This window comes from Podarcis bocagei (genome assembly GCF_964188305.1).
Source record: "Podarcis bocagei genome assembly, chromosome: 9".
Lineage (NCBI taxonomy): Eukaryota > Metazoa > Chordata > Lepidosauria > Squamata > Lacertidae > Podarcis > Podarcis bocagei.
This window is the reverse complement of record NC_138134.1, coordinates 25,644,886-25,670,517: the sequence shown is the minus strand read 5'-3', so window position 1 is coordinate 25,670,517 and position 25,632 is coordinate 25,644,886. Positions and strand designations below refer to the sequence as shown.

At 46.0% G+C, this 25,632-nt stretch overlaps 1 protein-coding gene across 1 annotated transcript in view; it reads right to left on the bottom strand.

The window, feature by feature from the left end:
- USP46 (ubiquitin specific peptidase 46) overlaps positions 1-23,504 on the bottom strand; it is a 32,003-nt gene extending 8,499 nt beyond the window's left edge. The window contains exons 1-5 of the mRNA XM_081209009.1: positions 22,849-23,504; positions 9,350-9,430; positions 6,400-6,613; positions 4,620-4,849; positions 345-421 (exon numbers count right to left, since the gene is read on the bottom strand). Coding sequence (XP_081065135.1) covers positions 345-421; positions 4,620-4,849; positions 6,400-6,613; positions 9,350-9,430; positions 22,849-22,884 — 638 coding nt within the window. The 5' untranslated portion in view covers positions 22,885-23,504. The remainder of the gene's footprint in view (positions 1-344; positions 422-4,619; positions 4,850-6,399; positions 6,614-9,349; positions 9,431-22,848) is intronic.
- Between the last annotated feature and the right edge of the window lie 2,128 nt (positions 23,505-25,632).

Sequence of the window (25,632 nt, the reverse complement as noted above, 5' to 3'; positions counted from 1 at the left end):
GTAGATTACTTTCCCAGGAAGTACATGTTATGCATGCATGCACACCGTTCTCAAGCGATTTGCTCCAGAGTAAATCTGCTGCCTTCAGTGGAACCTCCCTGGAGTAAGCAACTGAAAGATTGAAAAGCTGTAGTTTCTTCCTGAATATTCAATTGCAGCAGGATTGATTTATATTCCTACCTTCCAAAAAAAGTTCCATTTATATTTCTTGATTTGATTTATGCCATATCATACCGTAACTCTCATGCCGCTCTTCCTTTCAAATCCCACTAATCTAAAATGATCAGACAGCAAAAACCTGCTCCCACTTTTTTCAACACACATTTCTGCAGCCACTCATTTACCTTAAGCAATGAGTAATCGATGTGTTCTGTTCCACATCAACAGAGAGATCGAGGAAATCTTCATCTTTGCTGCTAACCTGCAACAAAAATAGGAGGCAATAATATTTCTGGGTACTGCACAACCAACAGCTTGATCCTAAGACTAGCTGCACCAGCAAAGCAAATGCCTACCATTATGTCAGCACAACATCAAAACCTAGAAGATGCCAACACTGCAGAAAGAATTAAGCAGTGGGGCAGATGAGTACACCAAAACAAGTTATTTAAAAGTTTAGGTTCAAGTTGTGGAGCTGAATGGTCCTGTCTTTGAAAGCAGTTTGGGAAAAGGAGGCATATTAATCTCTCGCAGCTCTATGACGGGATGCCTAAGCATGGTTTGTCTTCTGTAACTATGGTTACAAAAATACCTCCACCATAGTTAAGGACTGGACACAAACCAGGACATGAAACTGTGATTTGAGGGTGTGTGGGGTTTTTTGCCAACTAAGGTTTGTTTTAGCATAATTGTTACACCTGTATTGAGTATAGCATTCCCCCTTCCTCTCCAGCCTTCCTGCAGAGCCCAGACAGTGTACTGAACTTCATATTTTGAGAGGCAGTCTATAGCAGGTTCTGCCAACCTGGTACTCTCCTGCGGTTTCGGACTACAACCTCCATCGACCCTAGGCTGCTCCCAAAGGCTTTTCTATACGATGTTGGCCACAGGTAATGAACTATTGCAAAGATAAGCACCAGCACCTTGCATTGAGCAGCAGAAGCCTGCAATATCAGTTGCATATGACCTTACTTCCCTTTGCCTGTCAGGAGAGCAAACATTCTGTAGCAATTGCAGCTTCAGAGTTGTCTTCAGAGTTGCTCTCTGTGGTGCTCCCCAGTAAGGGGCAGTGCAATAATCAGTCCTATAAGTTATAAAACCACAATGAAATCCCCCCTTCTCCGAAAAGAGGAGTCTGCATAAACTCCAGCACTGCTGCTACGTGCTTATCCAGGAAAGGGCCAAGAATGCCCTCTAACTCTGGACCTGCTGAGGTAGAGAAATTCCTACCGGACCTCTCACAACCAATGCTCCAAAGACCCTTTCCAATACACTGGGGCTCCCTACCAGCCTCACCTCCATATAATTGGCCCAAGCTATGGCTGTTTTAAAAGTCTCTCTCTTCAATTTCTCTGAGTTGTGAGTACTGTTGCAAGTAGATCAGACCTAAATGTGGATCCCTACTCTCCAGTGTCATTGCTTTGATCCAATTACAGATTCTCTTGCTCATATTGCGAGGTGCTTTAAGAAATGCTTGCGTTTACATAATGTCACTGGCATCAGCAAAACTATAACCACACAAGTTTAGTTGAGTTTTTCTTAAGATTAGGAACTGTAGATACAGGCTCAACTGCTGGGAAGAGATTTGTGGGATGAAAGTTCTTCATTCCAGAGTTTGTCCTGCTGAAACCCATTATATGAGTCACTTTGAACATGGGTATGAGAATACAATCCCTTTTGGACGTTTGCTTATACTGCTGCCACTAGACCAATTTCCCCCTGTTTGAAGGGGAGAAATAGATTGCTTCAAACAACAAACATTACTTGTTACACACAGCAGAAATAATATCTTGTAACTACTTTATATTGAAAGAATAAAATAAGGATATTTGCTTATTTCAAGAAACTGATTATGGCAAAATCTCATAAATACAGTAATTATGTGTTGACACATGGAATCTGGATCCAGGGCTCTCTCTTTCTCAACTAGTACCCTTTAGCACAGCATGCAACTTAATCCAAAAAAGCTAAACTGCAAAAAGAAGCATATATCAATCTTAGTCAAGATTTACCTTGCCCCAAATCTGACAATGACAATTCAGATGATAAGTCATATTTCTGACTGTTTTTCAGGTTGAGGGGTAAGCTAGTCAACCTGGAAAAAATGGCTGCTATCAAGCTCCACCTAAGAGGACCAGATCCATCCAAATCCCAACTCTCCTGTGAACCTCCCTGCCTCCTCGATCACACATTCTGTTTCTCACCCTATTTCTAAGATATGAATAAGAGTGATGACTTCACGGGGATGCCGCAACAGTGAATATAAAAAAGGCCGCAATGGCCTTTGACTTGCACACTGTTACATAAATGGTCCTAATATGCCCTCATCAGAAAGTTGAAGCACAAAACCGCACGATGCGATATTAGCGGTGCAATTATAAGAGATTGTCTTCATCTAATCCACTAATGACCAAACTGTTTTCCAGGGCACACTAGTGTGTGATGACAGGCCTGCTACTGATCGAGGAAAAAATTAATTAATTCCATCATTAGGGGCTCCGGGGAATCTGAACTACTCACTCAAAGTACCTACTCAACGCCTTACTGCATGAGTCACTGATTCAGCAGGACTTTAGCCTAGCTGGATAATTCTGGCTTGCTATCTGAGGAAGGCACAAACAGGGCAGGACTTGAGGGCAAACGTTCAAGGACCACTCCACAGAATGAGCAGGGCGGCCCAGCAAACACAGCAGTGCCGGCTTACTGTATTTTGAAGTAATGCGCATTACCATCTACAAGATTATCTAAGTCAAGACAATTAAGTTTAAAATTATCTAACCAAACCACTGCCTCTGGGACACAGAAGGGTGCCTTTCATCATGGAATGCAAGAGGGCAGATGTGGGGTTCCCTCCCATGTACCTTCAGAGCACACCCTGGGCTCTGTCTGTGCCCAAGTCTGGGAGGCATATCTAACACAGTGGCTGTCACAGAGGTGGGTTCTTTCGAGCTCTGGTAAGTCTTTCCGAGGGCTAAGTTTGTTCTGCTGGATCTCTGCATTTAGAGTGCCCAACAGGGGCTCTCTTCACACACCCCAACTTGGATTGGGGCTGTAATGCTGGAGAAATGGGTCTAATCCTTCCCCCACCCTGCAGCACAGCCTTGATCCAGACGGCCCCCACCAAATTTTCATTAGTGACAGAAGTGAAATCCCAGAGCCTTAACAATGTAACAGCAGTTTGTGTGATGAGGTCATCTGGATTGGTGCATTAGCGTTAGACCACGGTTTCCCAGTCTCCAGCTGATTTTGGACTACAATCCCCATCATCCCTGACTACTGGTCCTGATAGCTAGGGATGATGGGAGTTGGGGTCCAAAAACAGCTGGAGAGCCAAGTTTGGGAAACCCTGATTAGACCCTCTCCTCACCAGAATGCAATCCTGTTCAGTTCTCACCCCCATGGGAAGAAAATTGGGAACTCCAAACACACTAGAGTACCAACCTAAGAACATAGATTGGCCTATGCCAACTGAGGTTTAAGAGTGATGTGTGCCTCCAATTCAGTTTCAGGAAAAGGGGGATATCAGAAGTTTGGAGAAGGGTAACCTCATTCTTATTTTGCCACAAGTAATTCCTGGAACTGCTCCAAACTCAAATTAACCTCAGTGGAGGCATGTACACATTTACAATACCTTAAGATGCAATATGTCACATGTGGGGCTCTCTTATGGGGAAGGACCAAAGCTTACATGTAGATCATCTGCTCTGCATGCAGAAGTCCCAGGTTCAAAACCTGACACCCCCAGTTAGAGCTGGGAAAGAATCCTGACTGAAATCCTGCACAACCACTGCCATTCAGTGCAGAATATTGAACTACAGTGGTGCCCCGCAAGACGAATGCCTCGCAAGACGGAAAACCCGCTAGACGAAAGGGTTTTCCGTTTTTGAGCTGCTTCGCAAGACGATTTTCCCTATGGGCTTGCTTTGCAAGACGAAAACGTCTTGCGAGTGTTCCGATTTTTTTCGCTTTTCCCCTTTTTCTAATCCGCTAAGCTGCTAATAGCCTTTTAGCTGCTAATCCGCTAAGCCTTTAATAGCCGCTAAGCCTTTAATAGCCGCTAAGCCTTTAATAGCGCTAATCCGCTAAGCCGCTAATAGGGTTGCTTCGCAAGACGAAAAAACCGCTAGACGAAGAGACTCGCGGAACGGATTAATTTCGTCTTGCGAGGCACCACTGTAGATGGTCTGACTCAGTATAATGCAGCTTCCCATATTTGTATGCAAAGAGACAAGGTTGGGGAATAATTTCTCCTTGTCTTAGGAAGGTTCAACACTGGGGGGGGGGGGATTAACCAAAGTTATCCAAAGCCCCAAATAAATATACATAGACAATAGCTGCTTTACTCCATAGAAACACTCACATTTCTTGAACGGCTTCATAAAGCGACATATTTAGCTCTACAAGCTGCTATAAAGTAATCTAACTATTTTCAGGAAAACACCAACAAGCCCAGTGCTTACAGTTTCACAGTTCAAGCATCTCGTTTCATTAGTCAGCGTTCCCTGAAAAATCTCATGCACCCAGGTGAGTTCTTGCTTGTTGTTCTCTTCCGCTTCGTTCATGTTGCCGTTTTTCAGTTTGCCATTTTGCTTTTCCTGCTTCTTCTCCTCTTGCAGAATGTCAGCGACGGTATTCAGTAAGTAGTTTAAAAACTCATGGGCGTCTTGTTGCATGTAGTTGTCAAAGAGATCTGTAAAAAAAAAACAGGAGGAAGGGATATATTTTCACGGCTTCAGGCATCGTAGCTGGAGTCAGGGGTCAGCGCTGTTGGGCAGCTGCCAAGGGCCTATAGCTTAGGAGAGCCCACCAGCACTGTCCTCCAACCATGGGGGAGGGCCCCACAGAAGGTTTGGGTCATTGTGGGTGATCCTCCCCACTCTGTGCCATGCTAATATCTGCAGTGGCAGGAGCAGCACCTCCTCCCCACAGCCCGAGAGGACAGTCAGCACAGGGTGGCCTTCACTTGCTTGCCCATGTGTGGTCCATGCAGCCACCAGGGTATCTGATTGCTCACCTGTCATTTCCCTTGGTGGTTATTTCTGCCTCTGCCCCCTCACTCACCTTCTGGTGTGACAGGGAGAATCTGGGCCCAGCAAGACTGCCCAGAGAGAGCACACAAGCAAGCAAGGAGGACCCCTGGAAGGAGTAGCCACCTCACCCTCTGAATTGCGTCTCCCCCTCTTTCACTGAGCAGTGTAGCAAGGAAGATTGTAGTTTCTAATACTGAATTAACAAAAAAGGTTGGAAAACCTAAATAGCAAGTTTTAAACAAAGCTCAATTTGAAGAAAGCAAAGCACCATAATAAAGGGTTAGGGACTCAACTGTGAAAATTCTAGTGCTGCTTTTACAAAACGGTTTAAAAGCTAAGTGGCACAAATTCAAAGAAAGGAATACAAGATAAACCTTTTTTGTAAATTCAGTATTAGAAACTGCACTTTTGAGTCCTCAATCCTTTATCACTGCACTTTGCTTTATCTAGGTCGATCTAGGTATCCCAGAATTTTTGGGATTCTACCCGTTTGAATTTTGGTCATTTAAAGTTTATGGTTTTTCTATTTCCTTCTGAGGAAACTGAATAGTTCAGTGAAACGAGATTTGTAGCCGGCATCCCATTAAGGCATTGTTCTGTTTTAGGTTTTTCTAATTCTTTCCTTAAGCTTTTTGATTTTTATTATTTAGTTGATTTCCACAAGATAATATTTATAGTCGATTACTTTCTCATTTCAGGGATTTTCACGGTATTTCATTTGTTTTGTGCAATTCCTTGGTTTTCAAACAGCTTCGTTCTCGAACGTTTTGGCTCCCGAACATCGCCAACCCGGAAGTGACTGTTCTAGTTTGCAAACTATTTTTGGAAGCCAAACATCCGATGGGGCTTCCAACTGACTGCAGGAGCTTCCTGCAGCCAATCAGAAGCCACACTTTGGTTTCCAAAGGCTTTAAAAGTTGAACGGACTTCCAGAATGGATTCCATTGGACTTCCAAGGTATGACTGTTCTAACTTCTGCCTCTGTCCTCAACAGGGAAGGACTGGGCCTCACGGGGGCTGCGACTGTCTCTACTCCCTTCTCTGGCCTCTGTCTCGAGGCGACGCAGAGGACTGGACAGCAGAACTGACCAGAAAGCATAGGCATATCTGAGAGGACACCCACTCCTCCCTCCTCTCCTCTCTCGGCAGCCTTCCAGAATGGTTTGGGATCAGGGCCGTGGTCTGAAAGGATGTGCGAGTCTATACTTGCCATTCTCCTTTCGTAACCTCGAGATGAACTTTTTGGGTGGAATCACTCCAACTTTCTTCTTCTGCGTGGCAATACTGTGGAAAAGGTCCGCAAGGCAAGTCAGGAGGTTTTCCTTCTTTTTCTGCTGGGCCTTGTAGGACAGCACATTTTCCCGAAAGGGCCGGCAGAAATACAGGGCTTGCAGGACGGAGTTGCAGTAGCACGTGTTTCCAAACTGCAAAATAAAAGTGGGGACGGGAGAGAGCGGATCATGAAGTGCAGCTTAGTGCAACTTCTCGGTAGAAGAGGAGAAATCTATAACTGTATATTGAATGTAGGTCAACGGGTCTGTATATGGAGCTTCAAAGTATTACTCTTTAGCTAGGAATAAAAATTACGTAATGCTAAAACAGGCTTCTTCAGTTTTGTTCTGGTGTCAGGCATAACATGGTTTTAAAAACAGTGGGTGCCTTCAGACTTGGTGCTTTTTTGTGGATTCACAGTAAGTCTGCAACTTATGCAGGGGTTACACTCTGGGGGTTATGCCTAAAGCCAAAATCATGTATAGTCAAAACCCATTAGGTTCAATGGCAGGCAGGATTGCCAAACTCAATTTTCCTGGAATATTATGATTGTGATTATGATTGTGATTTTATTTATACTCCGCCCATCTGACTGGGTTTCCCCAGCCACTCTGGGTGGCTCCCAACAGAATACAAAAAAATACGATAAAACAGCAAACATTCAAAACTTCCCTAAACAGGGCTGCCTTCAGATGTCTTCTAAAAGTCAGATAGTTGTTGTTGTTTTCCTTAGCATCTGATGGGAGGGTTTTCCACAGGGCAGGCGCCACTACCGAGAAGGCCCTCTGCCTGGTTCCCTGCAACCTCACTTCTCACTGTAAGGCCTCAGAGCCCCGCACCCTTTCTGCTATCATCATCATCATTAGTCATGCACGTAAAGCTGAATGTGCACAAGTTAAATGCATGTAAGTTGCAGGCTTTCTGTATTCTGCAACACGTAATTGATGTAGTAACAGTGCATTAGTGCCAGGTTTTTACTGGACCATCCACACATCATTCTGCTTCATAGCTGTTTCACAATGCTCTTCCAGTATTACTGTATTACTGGATTTCACTATATTTCATTATAGCACAAAGGGACACCCACCACCTCTCTTGGAACATTTGTGGAATAAAATGTTACAGGGTTTCAGCAGGAAGCTACAGGACACGCACTGACTGGAAATGAAGTGGGACGTCCATTCCAATGTTTTTCCAGGTGCAAACAGCATTGAAAGTACCATTGCATAAAACTGTCCCATTTCCATCACAAGCATAAATAAAGGAATAATAAAAGGCACACCTGGAGGGGGCCAGTGTTACTATTCTAGAAGTTCCCAAAATTGGTATTCAAAGCACTCATCAAAATAAATTTTGTCTGTGACCCAGAGAGCCCTTTACCATGCATGACCTACACCTGAATATATATATGTATTTTAAAAACCTATTATGATAAGGCATAAATGCATGCTTTACATGCAGGACTCGCTTCCTTCTTCAAAACAGGGTGGCTGGACCTTTACAAATTCTACTTTACTTAAAGTATGGTCAACATGGTAAAAGTGGGCTAGTTCAGATCATGTACTGGCTCAACACACAGAGAGGCACATGTAGTTTCTCTTTCTTGCGCACCTGGCATACTATCCATACCTGTGCACTTGGGGGCAGATCATCTGATCAGTGGCCACAAACCAGGGGGAATCACGTGAAAGAATGTCCCGATCTATTGTATACAGAACATGTGGATGCACCTGCCCACACCTGTGTCCTATCTTGACCTCAAGCAGAAGCCCACGGGCCACAATATAGTTCACAATGCAGTGTAGAGTTACTGACCACTGGAAAACTTCCAGTGAGCAACTTACTCTAAGCAAGTCTAAAGCTGGATGGAGGGCTTTTATCCTTCTTGGGAAATATTACACTTTGCATGTTCTGCCCCTTCCTGGTAATGTAGAAGGCCTTAAAGAGGCAGTCATTTCACCTGGAGTGAGCACTCCACCCCAACACCAAGTTCATTGCCTGCCAGACATGGGAGTGGAGGTCTTTGGGGCCAAGAGACCAGTTCCTCAGAAGGTTTAGGCTTAGTGGTTGTTATCTCCAGAAATCCCAGGAGTCCCTGGCAGACAGGCTCTGGCTGAAACCAAGCTGTGATATTAGGATCTGGGCTGGTATGTTGTCTGTACTGCTGCTCAGGGTAAGGTTCATGATAACAACCAAACTGCATTTGATTGATAGGATTTATAAACTGCCCTTCCTCTCTAAGGAGCCCAAAGCAGCAAACATATCCACATTATAAAAAAAAATATTCCAAAAGCAGTTAAAACATTCTAAAATTACAAATAAATACAAATTTTCATCCAGTGATGTCAGGGTTGCTGGGAAAAGTATTCTGCAGCCAACAAATGCCTAGGCTAGCAAGGAGGTTTCAGATTCCTCCTGAAAGCTAATAATGATGTAGACAGTTGCACCTCACTAAGGAGGGCATCCCACAAATGAGGAACCACCACTGAAAAGGCCCTGTCACAAGTCACCACCACCAACCAGGCAGCCCCAGGCATGGAGAATGTACCATTCACACCAGGGTGCACCCAGATTGCCTTTAGACCTACTGAATTAGTCAATCTGGTCCAACAGTGCTCCTTTTATGCTCTTCTGCTGATGTTCTACCAGTGCTGCAGAAGCTACATATTCTCTCGACCTATCCTCCCATAGCCCTTTCGACTGCTGTGGGGCAACATGGGAGTCTAACCCAGCAGGTGGGGTGGTGGAGGGAGGTGTAGCAAAATGGAGGAGCTAGAGGTGTAACAAAATGGAGGACACATCTCCACCTCTAGACAGTACTCCGAGGTGCGACAGGGAAAGTCATAAAATATGTTTTCAGAAACTGACACCGTAGCAGTAATACTTACATTGACCAGTCCAAAGTAGTGTTCATTGATTGGAAATTGCTCTGGCCCAATGTCTTTTTCCAGAGCAGAGGCATTGGTGCCCTAGGGAAAAGGAAACAGCCAGTTATTTTAGTTCCAGGTTAAACTATGACACAAGTCTGAGAAATATCCTGAAAGGTTAGGTCACTTCCTGGTGCCCTCCCCCAAATGGATTGTCTGAAGTGTTTTAGACATTTCCGAATACTTACAGCCCAAGCGCTGCTCAGCCAATGACATGAGGCTGCCATGAACTCTGTGAAAACCCAACATCCCATTGAAAATGCTTGCTAAGAGAAAAGGGCTGTTATCCAGCATGCCAAGAAGCATATGCAAGCCCCATTGATTTTAAATTGGAAACAGAGCACGGGATCCATTCTTTCCAACACATGACATGGGAATGGATTGCCAAAGAAACCTCTCACTCCACATCCATTAACCTGTCATCATCTGGTTCCCAGACAGAGCAATATACAAAAATAAACAGGCCCTCCCCAGGGCTTTTTTGATGTTATTTGATTTTATCCATTTCTGCAATCTAATCTAACATTTCCTTATCAGCCCTTCTATTTGCCTGATTGGGAGAGAGGAACCAGAGCAATGTTTTCTCTCTCGCTTGGATGAATGCAAGCGACTCTGATTTTTCCCCAGCAAAATAAATGCTTTCAGAGAGCTGGAACGGCTGAATGAAAATCAGAAGAGATAATTGCGGAGAGCTTGTAGGCTTGAAATGTAAATCAACTTGCTTGCAGTTGGCAGCCAGTAATAAAAGTCACAAGCATTTGGGTTTGGTTCTTTTTTAAAGTTTCATGCGCCGGAACACTTTCCCTATTTTTGAACCTTAGGCTGCAGATGTTTTTGCATATCCCGTCCCAGCCGTTCCCACTGAGAACAAAGGGCTGTATTGAATTTCGTCAGGCACACAGAACACCTCAGTTCCCCAAGACACCTGAGCCTTTCCAAAGGAAAGGCAGACAATGCATTGTGGGTGACTCCAGTTGCCCAGGAGCTGAGCTACTATGAATCTGTATTTCAAATTATATCATTTGCATCCCAGGGAGGATCAGGTGAAAGGGTTGTTTTTTTATCCAACCCATCCATCATGCTGCCATCAGCTCTGAAATAGGAAAAGCATTCCCAGAGTCCAGTTGACCTAACTTTCCATTGCTGCAAGGTGTACCAGGATTACTGATTTTGAAAGTGTTTATCTATGACCCAAAACTACGGGAGGGAAGAGATTAAATCGCCTTCCCTAAACACACCATGGTCAGGCAACCTGGCAGCTTAAAGAATAAAGGACATGCATATAGAATGCTTAAACCCATTTAGAATTACATGCAGTTTGGTCTCTATACATAGGGATGGTCCTGAAGACTTCAGAAGGAGAAATCCGTAGCTCAGGTGCGGGGCAACAAAACTTCATACAAAATTGTACAGTGGTGCCTCGCAAGATGAAAAGAATCCGTTCTGTGATTCTCTTCGTCTAGCGGTTTTTTTGTCTTGCGAAGCAAGCCCATTGACGGATTAGAGGATTAGCGCTATTAGCGGCTTTTAGTGGCTTATCAGCTTATCGGATCAGCTGATAAGCGGCTTAGCGGCTTAGAAAAAGGGGGGAAGGGGAAAAAAAACCCGCAGGAACTCGCAAGACATTTTCGTCTTGCAAAGCAAGCCCATAGGAGATTCGTTTTGTGAAGCACCTCCAAAACGGAAAACTCTTTCGTCTAGCGAGTTTTCCGTCTTGCGAGGCATTCGTCTTGCGGGGCACCACTGTATTTGTCATTTTGCAGCAGCTGTACTGGCCTCTTGGTTATTTCTTGCACCAAATTTATGTTGTTGTCGGTACCCTATAAAGTTCTTTGTGGTCTAGATTCCTGTGTCCCTTACCAAGTGTCTATCAGCACTGGAAATGTTTCTTTTTATGCAAGAGGGCCTGAAAGTATAGGATGCTTCATGCACAGGCCTTGTGACTGCTTTGTGTATGACTGGTTTCACTAGCTTGTAAACCATCTGACAGATTTATGTCTTAAAATAAACCATTTCACAGAGACCCTCTTCTCTCACTGATGTCATTTGCCAACTTGCTAAATACAAAGATGTAGGTCAGGTCCTTTTCTCCCACTTTTGTGATCTCTCTTACAATTGTGAGTGGCTGCTTTTCTTCCCCTGCAGCTACTTGTCATTCTATTCCCTTGTTGAGGTTTACATTGTCAGTTTCTATTTGCGAAGGTTTCATATTCTCTTTCTCTCTGTCGCTCTGTCTCTCTCTCTAACACACACACACAAAGTTTGTGTACACATGCCTACACTCATTCTCCAGCAGCTTATTCATTAGTCATGTGTTTTCAAAATTTCTCTCTTTGGCTGATTGGCATCCAATGGGCTTTTAAAATGGGTTGGGGAGGGAGGTATTGGGTTGTTTTTGTTTTATTATGTTTTTATTATGTACTTTACAGTGGTACCTCGGGTTGCATATGCTTCAGGTTACATACGCTTCAGGTTACAGACTCTGCTAACCCATAAATAGTGCTTCAGGTTAAGAACTTTGCTTCAGGATGAGAACAGAAATCGTGCTCCAGCGGTGCGGCGGCAGCAGGAGCCCCATTAGCTAAAGTGGTGCTTCAGGTTAAGAACAGTTTCAGGTTAAGAACGGACCTCTGGAATGATTTAAGTACTTAACCTGAGGTACCACTGTATTACGTAATTTTTTAATATTGTGTTTTTATGTTGTAACTGCCCTGAGACCTGCAGGGCAGGGCAGTATACAAATTTAAATAATAATAATAATAATAATAATAATAATAATAATAATAATAATAATAATAATAATAATAATAATAATTGCAGTGTAGATGTATAGTGCAAGGAATCGATTTATTTTTTTGCTCCTCTACTGCTTCTGAACAGGCTTGCTATTTCCAGACCTATAGACTGCACCTATAACTCTGTCCTTGCTGCTCAAGTACGTACTGTAGTCCACCCATTCAGTTTCTTTTTCTACAAAAAACTAGCATCCTGCTTGCTGCCAAACATGGGATGTTTGAGCAGCTGCTAGGATCTGCCACTGTCAACCCTGTAACTGCAAAATTCTAAAAGTTTGAGGTGTAGTTGCCAGGCTTTTTATGAATCCAAAAATCAGGCCATATACTTTTCAAAGATGGGGTTTTAATAATAATAATAATAATAATAATAATAATAATAATAATAATAATAATAATGCCCAGAAGTATACAACACAGAATCACAATCAATGGATTTATTCAAGTCACAGATTCTCATTGCAGGGATTGACAAGCATTGGAAACAAATTGGCATCTCAAGTTGCTATAATGTGTGCGACAGCATCAGGAGCTATTATGACATGTTGAAATTTGGCACCAAACTCAAAACAGATAATTTTAGCTATTGTTCAGAATCCCAGGGAGGAATGAAGTGTGGGAAGAAAAGCCAGATTACTGCAGGTGGAGAAGATTATATATGGCAGCAATCACTCTCTTTCCTTTCCTTTTCTCTCTCTTTCTCTCCCTCTGCAGCTGAACTGCAGCAACCGCTTAACTTAAAGAGTCTGAAGCTGCTGAACTGGAAGATTATGAGTGATGCAGAGAAATGTGCTGCAGAGGATTTGGGGGGAAAGTGACAACACATCACAAGAACATCAGAAAAGCCCTGCGGGATCATAGAATTGCAGAGTTGGACGGGACCCCGAGGATAATCTAGTCCAACCCCAAAAAGCACATCTAGTCCAGAATCCCACAGTGGCCAACAGGGCAATAGCTCTCTCCCACTGTTGCTCCCAGTTGTTCCCATCAGCTGGTATCCAGTGGCATGCAGCCTCCAAACTCAAAGGTTCCATATAACTATCATGCAGGGCCAACCCTACCATTAGGCAGAATAAGGTGGCTGCCTCAGGTGGCAGATTCTGGAAGGCAGAGGACAGTGATAGGATTTTGGAAGGTAGAGGAGGCCTGTCCTTTGTCCCCTAAGCTCACCTACCGTCCTCAGGTGTAGTGGAAGACACTGGCGCATTGCTTTTATCAAACTTAGGCTGTATGCACACCATACATTTAAAATGCTCCCTACCCACAAAAAAAAAAAACTTCCTAGGAACTGTAGGTGCTAGGAATTACAGATCTCTGAGGGGTGAACTACAGTTTCCAGGATAAATGGATGGTGTCTACACGTTGTCTCTTGAGACAGATGGATGCCAACAGTACACCCTAAAATTCAATTGTCAGACTGATCAGTTTCTGCACATAGAATGAGCAGGGACAGAACCATGTCCTCCACTTCAGACGTCATCAACATGCAAGGGATCACCCTTGCCATCATGACTAGAAACCGTGGAAACAGATTCCACAATTGCCACCCAACTGCTTATTGGTTTTCCTTCTAGAAAGTTTGCAGACAAAGCTTATGCGAGTTTGGACTAACCTACACTGGTCAATTAGTCCAAACTCACATAAGCTTTGTCTGCAAACTTTCCAGAAGGAACCGTGCGCTGCTCTGGTTCGCCAGAAGTGGCTTAGTCATGCTGGCCACCTGGAAGCTGTACGTCGGCTCCCTCAGCCGATAAAGCAAGATGAGCGCCGCAACCCCAGAGTCCGTCACAACTGAACCAAATGGTCAGGAGTCCCTTTACCTTTACACTGGTCAATTAAAACATTAAAATGTGTTATAAAAGTGTGACACCAGAGGGTGCTGTAGAGAAATTGCATTGAGAGTTATATTATGTGGGGGGTTTTAACATTGTTGCTTTTCAAATCAGTGTATATCCTTTGAGAATGTGAACAAACACATAACGCACAGGAAATCTATTGCTCCAGCTGCTGCCCCACATATCACTGATATTGTTTTCGAAAGTCAGGGCTAGCCCCGTCTACCTGGCAAAACCAGAATACTTGTCACAAGAAGCAAGTCCTTAGTGGCTGGAGTCCCACAACCAGCAACCACGAGACAAGCAAAACCAGGGCACTGGAAAAGGGAGCAGCTAGCAACACAGCAAGATATAAAAAGAGGAACAGCGCCTATGAAAGAGTGAAACTCATCAAGGAGCACTGAAGGACCACAGATAAAAGGAGGGAGCAGAACTCCGGTCAGGCTGTGAGATGGAAGTGACACATGTTGAAATCCTCCTTCAATATAACAAACCCCTCTGCCAAAACCAGTCACTGTTCTTCTAGCATTCTCAAGGAGCCCATATAAACGGAACTACACCAAACACACAAAACTAAAATTGAACTTTGCCACACCCTCAATGTGGCCAATTTCCATAGCATGCTGGTCAGAGCTTCCTTAAGCTGGAAGCATTTTCATGGAGTTATCACTTGACCTAGCCACAGGATTCAAAGATATCAAAAGTAAATACAACTAAGTTTGAGGACTCGAGTATTTCTAAAGCTGGCGCCAAACACCAGGTCAGGCTGCTGTATTTGGGAGAGGCCCATCTTCGTCCTTTTTCTTTTCCCAACTATTTCAAAATCTGGACTCCCAAAGGAACCTAGAATGAACTTAAATGGCTCAGGCCTTCCCTGCCTCCTTTATCCAGTTGGTGACATCTTGGTGCATGCAATGAGGCCAGAGGCCTCCCCATATATTGTGCACATCTTAGCCTGGCTCTCCCTACTTTGCTGCTGCATCACATCCCAAAACTCCTGTTGCGCATCCTTCCTCTTTCCAGTTAGTGCAACACTGCAAGTTCTATGTGCTGTTGGGTTTCCTAGTTGGTGGATAAATTGACATGTCCCTGGGTCACAGGAGGAACAATTTTTTTCTCTTTCTTTTTTTAGCCTTTCAGCTTTGTATTTTAAAAAATCCCCAAAGCCCTCACGACCTTGCCATCTCCTTTTGTAATGATCCATCTAGTTCTGAGCCCAGGCACAAAATGCTGTTGCTTTGACTTAGGATACAGGTCTAGGCTTTACGGTTGCATTTCTGAGCTCTCTCTCTCTCTCTCTCTCTCTCTCTCTCTCTCTCTCTTTCTCTCTCTCTCTCTCTCTCTGTTGGCACTTTCTGTGGGAAAACCCATATTTTACTGCTGAATCAGAACAAACAACAACCAGGTTTTCTGTGAATTGCCATTTGCTGTGATTCAGCAGTAAAACACAGGTTTTCCCAGAGACAACAAAACTGCTCTGACACAAAGCTCTCACAGGCCTGTGCCTGGAAAGCATGGTGCAAAAGAAAGTCTGGATGAGCTCCAATACCCTTGATATGAAGGATCCTTTCTTTTTGGTGGGGGCGGACCTCCTTTCTATTTAATATGCTGGAAAATAGATTTATTTATTTGCTTGTCAGAATTAGAAGCTTCATCCTTATATCCCCACAAGAGTCCGAATAAATTCTGCCATTTCAGGAATGGTCTAAATGCTCTCCATCATGAGGATTCGCTCTTGTAAAAATGATCATCTTCAGGCAACCAATGGTAACTAAACAAGGATCCTTCTGATTGCTCTGACAAACCAAATTCGATATGTCTAATTCCCCAGCGTTAATGCTCAATTTACAGTATTCATTTCAGGTGCACATGATAACATAATGTTTCCAAGTGAAACAAAACAAAAATCAATAGGAGAGTCCAGGATTCTTTCCTCCCAGTCAAAACATGGTTTCTTAAATAGTGTCGCTTATTCCAGGAATTCTCAACCTTTTAAGCTGGGTGTGACTGGGGACCTCAGCACAGTTCTCTGTACGGCTGTTTCAACAAAATATTGGCAAGAAAGAGGAGGGGATAGTGCTCATGACTCTCAAACAGCCTTGCAAGTGACCCCAGGAAGGTCAAGACCCCACAGGCTGAGAGGTGCACTACGTTATAGGAAGGATCCATTGTCCACCACTGATGAACGGCGCATATGACATCATCAGCAAGGGACATGCAGGCTCACCGCAAAGAGGGAAGATAGTGACTGTATCTAGCTGCTCTTGCAAGAACCTGAAAATAAGGGGGGATATAAACTAAAACAGAAAGATGTTCTGAGGAATGGCTTCAGATATTGTACTTGGATACTTCCTTTTATTCTTAATATTTTTATTTATTAAATTTCTATACCGCCCTTCCTCTAACAATCACAGGGTGGTTTGCAATATACAAACACAAAAATATGAAACATAGGAGCAAAAACAGTACACTCCAGTTTCAAATGCCACAAAGCCAATTTTCCCACCTCTCCTTAAATACAAGTTAATTTTTACCACTAATGAAGCAAACATTTTGACTGAAGATTTTGCGGCTCTAAACAGGCAATCAAAATCCCCAGTAGTCAGATTTGGCTCCCGGCATTATTTTTATTTTTTATGTAATTTTATTTTAATTTTTATCCCAGGGATGGAGAAAACACAGACCCTTGGGACTTTCTCCAGGCCACAAATCCTCTTGAACCAAGCCCCTCACCAGCCTTCCTTGAGTGCTTCTGCCTGTCTGGAATATGTCCTTCAACTCTGAGAAATCCTATTGCTTGTCTGGATGGAGGGCAGTGAGGGATGTGGCGTACTGTACAAATATAAAAGCCATTGCTCTGCCCCGTTTAGTCTCTGTTCCAACTCATCAAAGCCCATTGTTCTGTTGCGACACACGCAGAGCAGTGGCAAAGCCTTCTCTCATGTCTAGGATGTTGTTGTTGTTGCTGTTTTGCTTGGTTTGTGGCAGGGGGGGCAGTAGAGCCATGGAGCTTTTTGTAATTGAGGCTGAAAGTGAGGATGGGGGACAAGAGCTTCCATGGGACCCAAACAGACCTGGTTTTTGTTTGCCCCCAACAAAGAAATCCCAAGAATGTTTTTGCACTGCAAAAAAAAAAAAACCGTGAGGAATTTCTCTGTGCCCCCCTACTGTTTCAAGGCGGCTTCCTACCGCTTCAAAGGAAGAAAGGAGTCTCTGTTATTGCTCTTCCAACTACAGAATCATCAAGCGGCATGAAGGGAAGCAAAAAATACCCACCCATGTTATGCTGACTGCCTTTTCACTAACACAGAAAAGAATGGTTAAATGGGGGGAATCATTCAAACATGTAATCCTCCACACGCATTTTACAGCTCTAGGAAGACTGCACTGTGTACTTTTGCTGAACATGCAGATGGGCTCATGGGCGTAGTCATGGGGGGGCGCAGGGGGCAGCTGCCCCCTCCAATTCAAGTAAAGCAATAGAAATACTTAACTCACTGACGAATCATGTGGGATCTGCCCCCCCCCCCCAAGTCCTGGCTACGCCCAAGGATAGGCTATAAAACACACACAAAACCCATTTCAGGACTAGGTACTGGATAAAAAGCTTGCATCTCCCCAAGCAGTTTCTCACACACTTCAGTAGACAGAGCCCCTGCTCAGAATTGTAGAGTTGGAAGGGGCCACGTAGATTCAACCCACATTGCTATGTGAAAAGGTAAAGGGTCCCCTGACCGTTAAGTCCAGTCGCAGATGACTCTGGGGTTGCGGCGCTCATCTCGCTCTATAGGTCGAGGGAGCCGGCATTTGTCCACAGACAGCTTCCAGGTCATGTCGCCAGCATGAATAAGCTGCTTTTGGCAAACCAGAGCAGCGCACGGAAACACTGTTTACCTTCCCGCCAGAGCGGTACCTATTTATCTACTTGCACTTTGATGTGCTTTCGAACTGCTAGGTTGGCAGGAGCTGGGACTGAGCAACGGGAGCTGACCCCATTGCGGGGATTCGAACCACTAACCTTCTGATCGGCAAGCCCTAGGCTCTGTGGTTTAGATCACAGCACCAATTACTGTTGTTGTCAAGATCACTTTGCTTACCTACAGCTTTACACAGAATTGTCACAAACTGCATTTTTGTTGCCATTTGGACACACAAGTTTACAAATTTTTTTTCTCTCTCTCTCTCTCTGTATATATATACACATACAGTGGTGCCTCGCAAGACGAAATTAATTCGTTCCGCAATTCTCTTTGTCTTGCGGTTTTTTCGTCTTGCGATGCACGGTTTCCCATAGGAATGCATTGAAAATCAATTAATGCGTTCCTAGGGAAACCGCCTTCAGACCAGGTCCGGGGACAGTCTGTCCCCGGACCTCTTCTGAAGGCTGGGGGGGGGGACAAGGGCTTTTCTTCCCACCCCCAGCATTTTAAAAAACCCTGGGACAGCGGAGGACTTCTCCGCTGTCCGGGGCGATCTTAAAATGCTGGCGGGCGGCATTTTAAAATCGCCCCGGACAGCGGAGGACTTCTCCGCTGTCCGGGGCGATTTAAAAGCCCCTGGGAAGGCAGGCAGGGGGGACAAAGACTTTTGCCCCCCGCCAGCCTTCAGAAGAGGTCCTGGACCTCTTCTGAAGGCTGGCGGGGGCGAAAGTCTTTGCTCCCCCCGCCTGCCTTCAAAAGCTGTCCGGCCCAGGCTTCCCGGACCTTTCCGCCAGCAGCAGCAGCGCTGCCGCTGCTGGCGGAGACTTGCCGGCATGCAGAAGCCTGCGCGCAGCGCGCCCAGGCTTCGCGGACCTCTCCGCCAGCAGCGGCACGCGCTGCCGCTGCTGGCGGAGACTTGCCGGCATGCAGAAGCCTGCGCGCAGCGCGCCCAGGCTTCGCGGACCTCTCCGCCAGCAGCGGCAGCGCTGCCGCTGCTGGCGGAGACTTGCCGGCATGCAGAAGCCTTCCAGGATAGCAGGAAGCGCTTCCCTGCTATCCCGGACTGCTTTTAAAATGCTGGCGCTGGGGAGCAAAGCCTTTCGGCCCCCGCCAGCCTTCCTGGACCTCTTCTGAAGGCCGGAGGGGGGGGAAAGGCTTTGCTCCCCACCGCTAGCATTTAAAAGAGGTCCCCGGAGATTTCCCTATGGGCTTTCGTCTTGCGAAGCAAGCCCATAGGGAAATTCGTTTTGCGAAGCGCCTCCAAAACGGAAAACCCTTTCGTCTAGCAGGTTTTCCGTCTTGCGAAGCGTTCGTCTTGCGGGGTACCACTGTATATGGAATTATCCTTTTAAGGGCGAGCTTGTTGATGTTTATTGCTATTTTAATTTTATTGTGTTTTCATATGCTGTAATCCACCCTGGAACCTTCAGATGAAAGGAGGGTAATATAATAAAATGTCAACAATAAGACACACAAACACAACACCAGTCAACTGAGGATAACACTTCATGTATCTGGTAATGCAGACTCTCGCTAGTACATGAAAAGTAATGCCCTAATAAATATGTTACAATGAAATCCTATACATGTCTACTCGAAGGGAAAGGGTTATTGAGTACAGTGGGACTTATCCCAAGCAAGCTTATATAGGATTTCAGCTTTAGGAATTAACTTCAGAGTACGGTACTTTTAGTTTTGAAGTTGCCGCACGCCTCTGTTGTTGAAAGGTATTTTTTGGCCACTAAGGAGAAGGGCAGAACATGTATTATCATCATTCTATTTCCCAAGTCACTTTTCTTTGGTATATGTTTATGCAACCGTGAGTCATTTAATTGTCAAAATAAGAAAGTAAATTGGTCCTTCTAGGCAAGTGGTGTGTGTGTGTGTGTGTGTGTGTGTGTGTGTGCTGTGTGCTGTGTGCTGTGTTGTGCTGCGCAAGTCTCAGAACCTGTCCTACTACTGCATCTTGAGCATCTTCCAAATTAAAGGCAAGGAAACCAGACCAACTCACTGCTTAACAGCACACACAAGTTCTGTCACGAAAGGAAGACACCAGACTAGAAATGAAATACAGGCTGCTCCAAGGCCCACATTTTCAGAACCCCTTTTGACTTCAATGAGCAAGCGATGGAGGAATCAGCTTGAAGACTCAGGTCTTACACTTCCTGTTATAAGCATGTGTTCTGACCACAAGGCTGGTCCATCACCATATTTCGTGATGTGCTCTCATATATTTTTTTTATTATTATTATTATTATTAATTATTATTATTATTTATACCAAAGATCCCGTGGCAGTTCACAGCATAAAAATACAGAAAACCATAAAGTACATAATAAGAACAAGAACAAAACCAACCTATAACTCCCCACCCCCCCCCCAAAAAAAAAACATTTTAAAGGCCATAGACTGTTTATCGGCCAAAGGCCTGGTTGAAGAGGTACATTTTTGCTGTATAATAAAGGTGCCAGATGAACCTCCCATAGGAGAGCATTCCACAAATGAGGAGGTGGTCCTTGAGCAGTTCAAGGCTTTATCAGTCAAAACCAACACTGTGAATTGGACCAGGAAGCTAATTTACAGTCATTGATGTCAGGCCAGGATCGGTGTAATATTCACACACCATCTTGCCCCAGTGAGCAACCTGGCTGCTGAATTCTGCACCAGGTGAAGTTTCCGAACTGTCTTCAGAGGCAGCCCCACATCTAACACATTGCAGTAATCTAACCTAGAGGTTATCAGAGCATAGACGACTGAGGTTAAGCTATCCAGACAGGGACACAGCTGGGCCACCAGCCAAAGTTGATGGAAGGCACTCCACGCCATTGAGGCTGCCTGAGCTTCAAGCGACAGCAAAGGATCCAGGAGGACCCCCAAGCTATGTACCCACTCCTTCAGAGAGAGTGTAACCCCATCAATAGCAGGCAACCTCCCATCCATACAGTCAAGGGAACCACCCACTAACAGTGCCTCAGTTGGCTCTCATCCAGTCCATTACCGAGGAAAGGCAATGTTCCAACACATCCACTGCCACAACTGCAGATGTAAAGGAGAGGTAGATCTGTGTGTCATCAGCAGATTGCTGACCATGTGCTCCAAAACTCCAGATAACCCCACTCAAAGGTCTCATGTTGATAGGGGATAAATTGAGCAGAGCTTTTTTTTGGCCCAGAACTCACCAGAATTCAGTTTCGGCATCTCTCAGTTGAGTGTCATTGCCAAGGGAAGTGTTCATAGTGAGTTCCGGCACCTCTTTTTCTAGCAAAACAGCACTGGCCCTGAGGAACCACACAATGAGGGTTCCACAGGGCCAAAAAATGTTCCCCAAGCATCACCCTCTGGAAACGGCCATCCAAGTGGGACCAGAACCACTGCAAAGTGGTGCCACCCACTCAAACTCGGACAGCCACTCCAGAAGGAAACCATGGGCAATGGTATTGAAAGCCAGTAAGAGGTCAAGGAGAATTAACAAGGACACATTTCTCCTGTCTTTCTCCTAACAAGAGCTCATCATACAGGGCGACCAAAGCAGTTTCAGTGCCAAAACCGGGCCTAAGCCCCAACTGAAATGAATCTAGGAAATCATTTTCCTCCAAGAGTGCCTGGATCTCATCTGTGACCACCCACTCAAGAACCTTGCCCAAGAAGGGGGGATTAGCAACTGATGGGTAGTTACTTAGATTTTCTGAGAGCAGGGAGGGTTTCTTAAGGAGTGGTTTTTACCACTGCCTCTTTCCAGCAGGCAGGGACCACCCTAGTTATTGATGCCCTCCAGTCTACGCATGTACATACTGGTACAGCAAGTAAGATCTAGGTACAGTAGTTGTTTTTCACACAATCTGTTACCTACAGACACATAAGGAGATGACTCACTGGACCTGGTGACTTTTCACCCTTTGGGGGGGGGGGGACTTGCCCACACCCTGCAAAATATTGCAATTCATTAAAGAGCTACTACTGTACAAGTTTTCCTGCAACTAGTTTGCATTGCCTCTCCTCCATCCTTCAGATAAATAACACTTTTTATCATCTAGCTGCCAATCTACAAAGGAGAAAAATGTTTGGAAAATGTTGACACATTAGGTCAAGAAGTTTAATGCAAAAACCTCATGGTTAACTAAAATTCTAAGAGAAGAACAATAAAACTGATCAAAGCCCAGCATCTAACTCCTGATTTATTCATTTCACTCAAAAGAGAGGCAGGTTGAAGGCCATATCTCTTAGCTCGGCTTATTCACAGAAGCTTAAACAACTCTCATTTGGACCAATTCCTTTTGGAGCACATGCTTCCTTGAGGGACTAGCACTGCCCAGACGGAAATCACATGTTCATGTTTGAACCTGCCCAACATGTTTGCACGCTGAAAAAAACAATTCCTCCCTTGTTTCCAAAACCCAGTAATTCAGATCCCTGGCTCATCCGCACCTAGCACTGTACACCCGGTATTCTCCTGTGCAAAAAAAAAAAGGCAACACCGTGCAAACTTTCAAGGACGCCCCCCTCCTCCCCACACATGGTTCGGGTGCCCACCTCCAGCACCCCGCCCCCCGGATCAGCAGAGAGATCGCCTGCATTTCCAGACTTCGGCAGCTTCTCCTTCCAAAATGGCCCCGATCCTGGGAAGGGATTACTCGGGAGCAAGTCCTACTGGGCTGCAGTGGGCCTTTTTACTCCAGGATTGCAAGCCTGAAACTCTGGCAACCAATTCGGGGCGGGGGGGTGAAGCCTTGCCCTCTCTGCACGCACCTTTCTGTGGATTCCGATCTCCCCATAAATGGGTGGGTTGTAGTGGGTGGGGAGGCGGAAGAGTGTGTGTGTGTGTGTTTAGTGGGTGCGGGGGAGGATTGTGCGGCTCTCTCCCCCGCCCCGCGCGCCCCTCCCGCCCCCAGCCAGGCCGAGCAAGTAATACTCACCATATTACAAATGGAGGCGATGTTTCTGACAGTCATGAGTCTAAAGGTTGCAGTGATCCCGCACCGCCATCTTTATGAGGTGAAAACCGGAATGGTCATGGCTGGGGAGGATCGGGAAGAGGCCGGGAGGAGCAGGGAGAGGCGGCGGCGGGGGGGGGGGGAGTGGAGAGAAACGGAAGCTCTGCCGAGGCGGGGGGAGGGGGAGGGAGAGAGAGAGAGAGATCGGCTGCTCCGCCTCGGGGCTCTGCAGGATCGGAGGCAGAGGGCACCCACCCACCCCCTTTCCCTGCTCCTCTGCCGGCTAATTCCGCCGCTCCCAGACCCGCCCAGGAACCGCTGGGGGTGGCCGGGGTCTCCCTCTCAGCAGCAGCAGCGCGGCATTTCTGGGGGCGATCGGCTTCTCTCGTGGGCGCGCAGCCGCCACCAGGCGAGCGCGGATCAGCGGCGCTAGTTTCCAGCAGCTGGGACAGGCGCGATCTCAATCCCCCCGCTTTCCTTCCTCCTCCTCCTCCTCTTCCTCCTCCTCCGCCTCCTTCCCCCGCAGCGGGTGCTGTTGCGCCTCTTCCCTTCTCTCCATTGCAACGCAGCGCCCGGCGGTCAACTTTGACAGCGGCCGGGGAAGGGGAGGTCAGGGCCGGGTGAGTGGCGTCGCCACCAGCCAACCGCCCCGGGAAGGGGGCGCGCCGAGCAGCCAATGCCAGAGAGGCGGGAGGCGGGTTCCGCCAGCTACGGGTCAAAGGGGCACCAAGGGGTTGGGTGTTTCTCCCATCCCCACGTTCAAAGAGTAAGGGATCTCGCCTCTTTTTCTCTCTTTTTTCCACGTTTTAGGACGCCAGGGCAAGATGCCGGCTTCAGATCCTGCAGGAGCAGCACTCAGAAGGGCGACACTTGAGCACACGCGTGCATCAAGTGATAGGGAACACTTGATGCACGCGCGCGTGGGGAAACGTCGCCGTTTCGAGGGCTGGGAGAGATTTCCTCTCCGCTGGAAGCTGCGCATCCCTCGCGCCGCCTCGGATGCAATTGCTTTCCCAGGCGAATCAGTTCTCACATCCTTGGTGCAGCCAGTCAACTGTGCAGTGAGTAAGTGCAGAGAGGGACCCAGTGAGGCATGTATGCATGTCTTGTAAAGCAGACGTTTGCTTCTGGAGAAAGAAACATCATCTCCCTCGCTGACAAGGACAAGGGGGGAATGTTACTGATCCTGCTCTTCCACCACCAGTATCAAGAGACATATATAACCAAGGCCACGCAGGAGGAGAGGTGCCCAGTGCGTTTTTAAGAATGCAAGAGATCTGTGGCCTGCTGATTCTTGGGCAGCATTCTGTTCCCAGAACCCACAAGCAAGACATGAGTGAAATAGCACCCTCCTTCTTAAAGAATGGTATAGAAAATGTCTTGTTTGCAGCCTGAGAGTTGAATCTTTCCCAGTGTTCTTGGGGGGGGGGCGTTACTCAAGGGTTCGCAGGACCAGCACCTTTCCTCCCTCCAAATGTTAAAAAGTACAGTGGTACCTCTGATTACGTACTTAATTTGTTCCGGAGGTCCGTTCTTAACCTGAAAGCGCCGCTGCTGTGCAATTTCTGTTCTCATCCTGAAGCAAAGTTCTTAACCTGAGGTAATATTTCAGTGGTTACATTCGCTTCAGGTTACAGACTCCACTAACCCAGAAATAGTACCTCAGGTTAAGAACTTTGCTTCAGGATGAGAACAGAAATCATGCTCCGGTCGCAGCTGGAAACCCCATTAGCTAAAGTGGTGCTTCAGGTTAGGAACAGTTTCAGGTTAAGAATGGACCTCCAGAACGAGTTAAGTACGTAACCAGAGGTACCACTGTATGGCACTTACTGTAAGACAGGCATTCCCAAACTCAGCCCACCAGATGTTTTTGGACTACAACTCCCATCATCCCTAGCTAACAGGACCAGTGATCAGGGATGATGGGAATTGTAGTCCCAAAACATTTGGAGGGCCAAGTTTAGGGGTGCCTGCTGTGAGAGCTTCAAGGTGAGTACTGGCACCTTTTAAAAAAAAAAAAAAGCACTGATCTTACCGGCTTTTAACACTGGAAACTGGTCAATATCCCCCAGGTTTAAGACACACAGGGCACACTGCGTGATGCGCAGAGGTCTGTCTGCAGCATCTCACCTCCCCTTCCTTGCCCCTGGCCTCTGCCATCTGAGGCAACTGCCTTGCTCTGGTGGGGCAAGCCCAGCAGCAGGAGACATCATATCACCCCAACACAAACATTTATCACTGGAGACAGTTCATGCATTCTCTTGCAACTCCCCAAGTGTTATGTGATGAAGGAATGGACACATGATTTATGGGGGGGGGGGAGAAACCGAGTTATCTGTAATGCAATTGGTCAGTCCAGTTTTTTTTTATTTACTTGATGGGAAGGCAGCTGCACCCCTGCACCCCCTGGCTATACTCATGGATGGACAGGAGTTTGCAAAGTGGGCCCAGTGCAGCTGATTCTGCAAAGTGCCTTTGTCTTGAGAGTGCTATGCTTGAAGCGATGCCCTGTGATGTGTTCTGGCTGATTCATCCCTTACCATTCATTGCTTGCTGTTGCAGTTCTTGAATGATGAACAACCATGTGTGTGATCTTAGGCAAGTTTACTCAGAAGTCAGCTCCACTGAGCTCAGTTCATAGAATTGTAGAGCTTAAGAGTCTCATGATCTACCGACTGAGCTATCCCAGCTCATTAAATGTACACAGAACCGCAATTGTGCAGCGCAATTCCACATATGATTATTTGGAAGCAAGTTCCACCAAAT